General features: G+C 35.5%; 1 protein-coding gene across 2 annotated transcripts; it reads right to left on the reverse strand.

The window, feature by feature from the left end:
• On the reverse strand, positions 1-9,732 carry LOC147644597 (uncharacterized). 2 transcript variants are annotated; one of them, XM_086826133.1, is made up of 3 exons: positions 9,006-9,732; positions 8,615-8,855; positions 1-112 (listed from the first exon to the last, which is right to left on the reverse strand). In XM_086826133.1, exons 1-3 carry the CDS (start codon positions 9,209-9,211, stop codon positions 77-79), a joined length of 483 nt encoding a protein of 160 aa, XP_086682259.1. In that variant the 5' UTR covers positions 9,212-9,732; the 3' UTR covers positions 1-76. The 2 variants fall into 2 exon arrangements, 1 of the variants encoding a protein (XP_086682259.1); XR_015270221.1 differs by lacking the exon at positions 1-112 and adding an exon at positions 432-577.
• Between the last annotated feature and the right edge of the window lie 467 nt (positions 9,733-10,199).

Genomic DNA, 10,199 nt, shown 5'->3' on the forward strand with positions numbered 1-10,199 from the left:
GCTGCATCTTTCAGAGTGCCTGTGAGCCCTTTCCTCACTCGTTGAAAAGGAAAGGCACTTGTTGCAGAACCATCGCCTATTTCCTTTTTTTCCTAACTGTGAAGATAGGAGGCTGGAATTTAACAATTAAAAATTGAGTTAGTCAATTATCATCATACCATATATTTATATATTTTTTTATTTTTTGTTTTATTATTTATTTTATTTATTTATTTATTTATTTTTTTTTTGAGTGTGCTTACCCGGAAATATTTTTGATCCACACATAATGTCCATTAATATCGGTGGTAGGTCCATCCAGATACAGCAAATTGAGATGATGCTGCTTCTCAGTTCCATTTGTATATAGAGGTCCAAAAATAGTGTCCTTATCCTCGTCATACCCAAACACATTAAGACTTATGTGAGGGTTTTGTTGGATGAATACATTTATTTTATCCGTTTTCATTGGGAATGTCAACCCAGTGAAATCGATCCTGATGTTGTTTGTGTGTATGATGCTTGATTTGATATCAACATCATACACACAACACCGCTCTCCCTTTTCCTTTGGGTTTAATGCGGATACGATTGCCCACTTAAAACAGAAAACATCCTTGTTCTGTACATTGACGCATGCTCTACGGGCTTTAAGGCGTGCAGGTAGATCGAAATATTCCGATCCTTTGAGAGGAACACATTGAAGCATGTTCAACTCCACCCTAAGTATGCGTGTTAGGGTCCATCCACTGTCCTTCTCTTGGAACTCATCCATTTTCGATTTTATACTATCCGTATGGGAATCGTATAAATCAAATAAGTTGGATGATATCGTAACCAAACTCATCTTACTTTGGAACGATTTAATTTCCACTTGCGTTTCATGTTCTTTTACTAACATGTACTCCGCAAACAGCTCAAAATTTATTTTTGAAGCTGTATGGAAACTGAGGACTCTTTCAATATGAGGGAGCAGCGCCTGGCCCGCTTCATGCAAAAATTCACCAGGAATCCTTAGAGCTGCTCCCTCATTCGTAAACATATATTGAAGGATACGTCCCTTGTATCCATCAATAATTTGCTTTACTTGTCCATCTAGGGGTCGGGTAGCAAAATATTTGTGCTGTTCTGTGCGAACATGGTGATGCCATTGCACATTAATGGGAAGGTTCTGCTGACAGGAGTTACAGAAAATTCCTTGCATGTTGTTGTAGTTGTTGTTGTTGGCATACATTTTGGTACTGATGGTGTTGATGATGGTGATGAAGATGAAGATGAAGATGAAGATGAAGATGAAGATGAAGATGAAGATGAAGATGAAGATGAAGATGAAGATGAAGATGAAGATGAAGATGAAGATGAAGATGAAGATGAAGATGAAGATGAAGATGAAGATGAAGATGAAGATGAAGATGAAGATGAAGATGAAGATGAAGATGAAGATGAAGATGAAGATGAAGATGAAGATGAAGATGAAGATGAAGATGAAGATGAAGATGAAGATGAAGATGAAGATGAAGATGAAGATGAAGATGAAGATGAAGATGAAGATGAAGATGAAGATGAAGATGAAGATGAAGATGAAGATGAAGATGAAGATGAAGATGAAGATGAAGATGAAGATGAAGATGAAGATGAAGATGAAGATGAAGATGAAGATGAAGATGAAGATGAAGATGAAGATGAAGATGAAGATGAAGATGAAGATGAAGATGAAGATGAAGATGAAGATGAAGATGAAGATGAAGATGAAGATGAAGATGAAGATGAAGATGAAGATGAAGATGAAGATGAAGATGAAGATGAAGATGAAGATGAAGATGAAGATGAAGATGAAGATGAAGATGAAGATGAAGATGAAGATGAAGATGAAGATGAAGATGAAGATGAAGATGAAGATGAAGATGAAGATGAAGATGAAGATGAAGATGAAGATGAAGATGAAGATGAAGATGAAGATGAAGATGAAGATGAAGATGAAGATGAAGATGAAGATGAAGATGAAGATGAAGATGAAGATGAAGATGAAGATGAAGATGAAGATGAAGATGAAGATGAAGATGAAGATGAAGATGAAGATGAAGATGAAGATGATGATGATGATGATGATGATGTTGTTGATGATTGTTTTTTGTTGATTGTTTTTTTTGGTTGATTGTTTTTTGTTTTTGATTTTTATTTAATTTAATTTAATATTTTTTTTTCTGTTCTGTGCTTTACATTGTAGTTTTGCAATATTACAAATTGTAAAATTTTGCACTTTTGCACTTTTGCACGTTTGCACTTTATAAATTTTCTGTAAACTTTATAAATTTTTAATAAACTTTTAAAAATTTATTTAATTTTTCCACTCTGGATAGATCAAACCGCCAACTAGAAGTGATTCTTAGTACTCAACTAGTCCATACGCGGACCCACGAAAATCAGAAAATGTACAGCAAACACTTGACATTTTCTTACCCTTTCCATCCTTTTTAAAGCCAGCTCCGCCTTCACTGAGAAACCGTTACAAGTGTATCCCTTTCACCCACCACCCCTATTTAGATAAGCTAATTGTATATGTCATCAACTTCACTCCAGATGCAATGAGTGTGGGAAAACCCCTTCCTCTCATCCTTTTTCAAGGAGGGAATTGTGTGTTTCTCTCCTTCTATGGGAAAACAAATGACCTTTTCAAGTATCTCTCAAGGAAAATCACATCCATCCCTTTCTTAAGTGAGGATCGTGGGTTAACGTCCACGTGCGTGAACGTGATCGAGCAGAGCGTGGGCGTGGAATTTTCCATTTCACCCCCGTCCCTTTTTTTAAGTGAGGATTGAGGGTCAACGTCCAAGTGTGCTCGAGGATCGAGCAGAGCGTGGATTTTTCCGTTAGCACCCTTCTTCAATTCCACCCCCGTCCCTTTTTTAAGTGAGGATTGTGGGTCAACGTCCACGTGCGTGAACGGGATCGATGCGGCCCAGGATCGCTGCGGTGCGACCTTTTCAATTGCCTCCCCCGTCCCTTTCTTTAAGTGAGGGTCGTGGGAACGTACACGTGCGCTCCGGGATCGCTCCCCTCCCTTTCGCACTCGTATCCACATCCTTGTTGGGGCGCTTGAACACTCGTTCACAAGTGTCCTTTTACATATACTGACCCTAATTAATTGCATCTTTATTACCCCTATCCATTGACAGGTTGACAGCTAACCCTCATTAATTGCATTTTTATTACTCAAAGCAATTAAATGTTTTGACAGCTAACCCATTAATTGCATTTTTATTACCCCTTTTGCCGACATCAAAGGTTCCGAAAATCCCGTTTCTATACTACTGCCCTGGCACAAACCTTGGGAAAGGATTACTTCGTGGTGACTGAGGGATCAATGGGTTAGATAAGGCTTGTCGGGAACACGACATAGCATATTTAAATAGCAAGGACTTGAGTGAACGACATAAAGCAGTTTCCCTTCTTAAATGTTAGGGTAAGGGATCGTGTAAAAGCATTGAATAGCAGCATTAGTGAAAGAGCTGCAGCATATTTTGTGAGCAACGTGATGAAGCTAAAGAAAAAATATGGGATGGGAACAAAGCAGCAAAAAAAGAAAGTTGTAAAAAAAACTCTTGCCTCAATCATCAGAAAGGCAACAATCGAATTGTGAAAGAATAAACCTCTTGATTTATTGAATGCAGTAAAAGTGGCTCGCTCTGCAGTATCTAACTCTATGGGGTGTAGGAAAAATGTTGTAATTTCACGGGTTATAACAGTCCCTAAAATTGGTGGTTTTTTTACCATTGGTACCTATTTTAACAGCCCTTAGCGCTGTGGGTAGTTTAGCATCAGGTAGCGCTGCAATTGTAAAGTCCATTAACAATGCAAAGATGGCAAAGGGAAAACTTGAGGAAAACCAGAGGCATAATAGAAAAATGGAATCGGTAGCGTTAGGCGAGGGATTGTATTTACATCCATACAAGAAACGTTACGGTATATCATTTTCAAAAAATAATAATACCAACAAACAAAAACGCAATCAAAAAAACTACTACTTCTTACAACCAGGTCTGTTTATCAGACCTGTTAATACCAGGTCTGATTATATATATATATATATATATATATATATATATATATATGCTTATGATAAATACATTTTTTCTCAGTACATTCCCAGCCCCAAGACTGAAATAACCACTCTTACTCTTCGAATTTAAATATTTTCAAATTACATCACAATGAACCAAAATATTTTATCACAATTAAATAAAACTCGAAATGCTTTGAAAAAAAAGTTTTCTGAGTTAAAACAATTTAAAACCCAGAATATTATGGGTTTGGAAGAAACATTTAAACCCATAACAGATCCATTAAATGAACTTGTTAATTATAATAATAATAATATTAACAAAAACTTCCTGTCCAATACAATACAATAAAACTCCGTTTATGAAAAAATGAAACTAACATTTTACACTGCAGCTACAAAAATTAAACAACAACAAAATTCAAAACCTAAATATGATGCATACAAACCATTGGATTGGAGATTTAAAAGTGATGATGATTATGATAATATTTCTGGTGGGGATGAGGTGGACGAGAACGATCAATTTTATTCCCAATCAGCTATATATGACGATTCTTCATTCTCACCACCGGATCATCACTCACATCAATCATCGCCAGTATTATCAAACCAAGCAACTGCTCACACAACTCAAACCTCCCCCCATACATCACCATTGATGAGATCTCCACCCTCAGTGCTTGAAGAGAGTTCAAAAAATTTTAATGTTAGTGAACTAGCACCAGATCATATTTTGGATATAAATATAAACATATGGACCATACAAAAATGACTCTGGTCAATTAATGTTGGGGAATAATCAAATAAATGTATCAAATAATACGATTGAGTTTGAGGATGGGCAAAACTGGAAACTCACTAGCGGATTATATTCTTTAATATTCCATCATCTTCCAAAAAATTATAATACAGATGATCTGGAGTTATATAGAGAAATTTTACAAAAAACGAATGCCTACCGAAGAAATTTTCTACCAAACGGACAAGTGAAAGGAACGAGAGCATTAAAATATTCTCAAATTATCAAACCACTTTTAGCTAATTTACCCGTCACCAAGTCTACACCCAAACGCGATAAAGAAAACGTAACCGGGTCTGGTTTTATGACACTTGAAAGGAATAAACCTAATTATGTATACTGGGACGATCCAAATGAGTTAGTGGAACGACTTTAACTTTTAATGGCTTTGGAAACAGCTGGAAATACAAATCACGCAAACGAAATTACATCGATAATTGAAGAGCTCCGAGAGGCCAAAATTATATTCTAATTTAGTATATATTTATGTTGTAATATTCAAATGAGATTATACTCATCATGACCGTTGACAAGTTTGGACGTTATATTCATGAAAAGCAGAACACTAATAATTTAAAACGATATAAGAAAAATGAGACGGGACTCTACCTAGCTACTGATGGAAACTTTAATATACAAAAAAGGCGTATAAAAAATGGTGGCTTCCCAAAAGAGAACGCAGACATCGTCATCAAAGAATATGTTGATAAAGCTATTCATGAGTTGAGAGTATCCTTAAAATCATTGATTACAAAATTTCAAGAAGGAATTGGTCAAAGTTTTGATGGTGTTGCGGCAATCGATACTGATACAACGTGAAAAAGATGTTGGGATTCCCAAAGAAGCTATAGATATAGCGAAGAAGGAATATGTCGACAAGTCTGTAAAGAGGCTGAGGGACTCTATTATTTCACATCAACAAGAATTAATTGTTAGTATTCCTGTTGAGAAAACTGCAGATATTGAAGATCGATTAGAGAGTATTGATGTTATTGAATCAACTATTATTGAAAAAATAATGATTTATCTAAATACATTAAATAGTGTTTACCTGATTGAGCAGGTCGAAGGATATTATTCATGAATTACAGCTCCTGCACACAAACATTTCTAAGGCCAAATGGCATTACGAAGGTAATTCGTAATGACCGCTTTTGGTGGAAATGGAAAGTACACCGCTTCGAATAATGGATATCGCTTCCTACTAACAGTAATTGACACATTCTCGAAATTTGCGTGGGGTGAAGCACTTAAATCTAAGTCTGCAAAAGATGTTGTTGAAGCAATGGAGAAAATATTTAAATCTGGGCGTGGAGTACCAAAACATCTTCAAACAGATGATGGAAAAGAGTTTTTTAACGATCAATTTAAGTCTTTGATGAAACGACATCAAATAAATCATTATTCAACATTTAGTACTTTAAAGGCTTCAATTGTTGAGAGATTCAACAGAACATTAAAAGAACTTATGTGGAAAGAGTTTTCTTACAACGGGAGCTATAAGTGGGTTGAAATCTACAAAAAATTAATTAACTTTTACAACAACAAAATACACAGGACTATAAAAATTGGGTTGGGTTTCTCGAAAACCGACGACAGCTGGTTAAATAACTCTGAAATTTATAATAAAAAAAGACAATGCAGTTTTAGGTATTGATTCTGAGTCCATTTCTATTTGATTTATTTTTTTTTTTTCATTGATTCAATTATAATATTATATTAATATTATATACACATTAGATTGAATTTATTTTTAGTCCTAAAGTAAGTATTTTAAAATAAATTATAATACTAGAAATACAAATAAAAAAATGATGTTTTTATTTAAATACAATTTTTGGATCTCTCATTTTATCCATCGAAATATAATGCCAAATTAATTTTTCTTTGAATTCGTCGAGCGCACTTTCAGTATCTTCTAATTTTCTTTTAAGAGTTCCTCTCTCACCCTCATAATTTGGGGTGTTTCCCAGAGCAGACATTCGGCTAAGCCAAGCCCTTGAATCTGAAACCCAGGTATGTTGGCTTATCACAAACGTTATAAAGTCTATTCATTTGAATTGCATACATGTTTTCACTAAACTTTGTTGCACTATGGAAATTGGACCTGGCTATTAAGTCCCTCGCACATAATCTAGGACTACCACTTTTGTGACCCACAGGTGGGGCTTCCCATTCTCTTACTAGGCGAATGTCCTTGCGCTTTAAGCTATTCTCCATCGTCTTCCCGTAGGCACTGTTGTTTAAAAGCTTAAAAAAGAAATCTTAAATCAAAAAAAAATCAAAATAATTATTAAGCCAAGGTTTTTGCTTGAATTTGAGGATACTATTTACCTTTTTGAGCTTTAAGCCACTATCTATACACTGCTTTAAAGTATTATAGTGTATGATATATTTGGTTTTATCATAAAGATAGGCTATTAATTTTGGAGTCTTTGAGATTTTTTTAAGGTACATTGTTTACAGGACAGAAAGGTAGGTCATTGTGTTTGTAGTGAAGAGAGTATGGATATTTCAAGTATTGAAATACCTTTGCCAAATCGATAGTTGTAAAATATTGGCATTCTGGTTGATTCAACCATTTAAAATTTCCATAAGGGAGAGCTTCTGACATTGCCCATCCATATAAATTATTAGCATCCACATACATTAAATATTTTGACTCCTTACTCGGGTCAAAATCTTAAAGATATTTGTGGTTTGCTTTGGTATATCTATGACTACTTTGAACAAGTCCCCCCCAAATTCCAGATTGAATATATGTTATCCTATCAATATCAGTCGGTAATTCGAGGGATATTCCTGTAGTTTTCAACATCGCATCCCATGACAAGCCTGGAGTTGTCTAATAATGGGCAGGATCGAGTTGGTAGATATTTGAACAAATAGCCCTAAAGTTCTGAAAAACGTCTGTGAGCAACAAAACATCTGTCTGTTAAGTAGAGTTCCAAATAATCTCTAAGTGTTTGACACTTGAAGTGACTCCAAACCTGAACGGCATGAAGATAATCAGCTTCAGAGCATTCGGAGTCTGTTAGTTTACTATAAAAATTTTCTCGAGGTGGGAGAGAGGTTTCTAATAATTTTTTATCAGAATCCAAATATTCATATGGGAATACACCTTTCCTACGAAGTAGGGAGAAATCTTTTATGTCTGGAAATTGATTTCGAAGAACTTTGAAATCCCCTTCATTTAAATTTCCTGTAAGTTTGTCTAGGCTAGAGGGCATGAAGCAAATGGTATCTAAAAATCTAATTTCCATCTTATTTTTCCCTAATGGAATATATTTTGAAATGGAAATATATAATTCCTTATTCAAAGGAATTATTTTAATTTCTCCATCAATCTCCCCGAGTTCTTTCACAAACAAGTGTGAATCGTATTTGGATAGGTTGTGGAAGAAAACAGGTATAAAATCTCCTGTCTTATATTTAATGTTGCACTCACTATGTGCCGCACCTCGAAATTGCCCAGTAAAATGGCAGTGATCCCTGACTCTATCGCTACCTAAAATTCCCTTACATATGTGGCAATTGAGGGCCTCGTCAAAATCATACGAATCCTGTGCACTCATTTGAAGTGGTACTACATAATTCATGTAGTTTTGGTAAATAGCGGACAAATCGGATGTTAAACTATCTACAAAAGTGCGCCCGACATTTAGTCCGGTTTTAGATACAAATTTTTCTAACGAGGGGTCGAATGAACATTTTATATAATATGCAAAGGCTATCGGGACATGCTTATTTACTAATTGGGTTTTTTCACTTACATCTATTGTTGTGGGCTCAAGTATGCATTCGGAGTCTGCATACACAGCGAAGGGCACCTCCAGCTGGCGATGGACATTCTTAAATTTGACGTCATTTTCCCCTTCCTTAGGCTGTTGAGACACAATGTTGCTGCATCTTTCAGAGTGCCTGTGAGCCCTTTCCTCACTCGTTGAAAAGGAAAGGCACTTGTTGCAGAACCATCGCCTATTTCCTTTTTTTCCTAACTGTGAAGATAGGAGGCTGGAATTTAACAATTAAAAATTGAGTTAGTCAATTATCATCATACCATATATTTATATATTTTTTTATTTTTTGTTTTTTATTTATTTATTTATTATTTTATTATTTTTTTTATTTATTTATTTATTTTTTTTTTTTGAGTGTGCTTACCCGGAAATATTTTTGATCCACACATAATGTCCATTAATATCGGTGGTAGGTCCATCCAGATACAGCAAATTGAGATGATGCTGCTTCTCAGTTCCATTTGTATATAGGGGTCCAAAAATACTGTCCTTATCCTCGTCATACCCAAACACATTTAGACTTATGTGAGGGTTTTGTTGGATGAATACATTTATTTTATCCGTTTTCATTGGGAATGTCAACCCAGTGAAATCGATCCTGATGTTGTTTGTGTGTATGATGCTTGATTTGATATCAACATCATACACCGCTCTCCCTTTTCCTTTGGGTTTAATGCGGATACGATTGCCCACTTAAAACAGAAAACATCCTTGTTCTGTACATTGATGCATGTTTTACGGGCTTTAAGGCATACAGGTAGATCGAAATATTCCGATCCGAGAGGAACACATTAAAGCATGTTCAACTCCACCCTAAGTATCCACTGTCCGTCCACTGTCCTTCTCTTGGAACTCATCCATTTTCGATTTTATACTATCCGTATGGGAATCGTATAAATCAAATAAGTTGGATGATATCGTAACCAAACTCATCTTACTTTGGAACGATTTAATTTCCACTTGCGTTTCATGTTCTTTTACTAACATGTACTCGGCAAACAGCTCAAAATTTATTTTTGAAGCTGTATGGAAACTGAGGACTGGCCCGCTTCATTCCCTCATTCGTAAACATATATTGAAGGATACGTCCCTTGTATTGTTGTTGTTGTAGTTGATGTTGTTGGCATACATTTTGGTGGTGATGGAGTTGATGTTGATGATGATGAAGATAAAGATAAAGATGAAGATGATGATTTTGTTTTTTGTTGATTGTTGTATGATTTTTTTATTTTTATTTAATTTAATATTTATTTTCTTTTTTCTTACCCTTTCCATCCTTTTTAAAGCCCGCTTCCCCTTCACTGTGAAACCGTTACAAGTGTATCCCTTTCACCCGCCACCCCTATTTAGATAAGCTAATTGTATATGTCATCACACGGATTCGAACAACTCCAGATGCAATGAGTGTGGGAAAACCCCTTCCTCTCATCCTTCTATGGGAAAACAAATGACCTTTTCATGTATCTCTCAAGGAAAATCACATCCATCTCTTTTTTAAGTGAGGATCTTGGGTGAACGTCCACGTGCGTGAACGGGATCTAGCAGAGCGTGGGCGTGG

Source organism: Drosophila serrata, unplaced genomic scaffold, assembly GCF_035046125.1.
Source record: "Drosophila serrata isolate PLE 108 unplaced genomic scaffold, ASM3504612v1 contig_142, whole genome shotgun sequence".
Taxonomy (NCBI): domain Eukaryota; kingdom Metazoa; phylum Arthropoda; class Insecta; order Diptera; family Drosophilidae; genus Drosophila; species Drosophila serrata.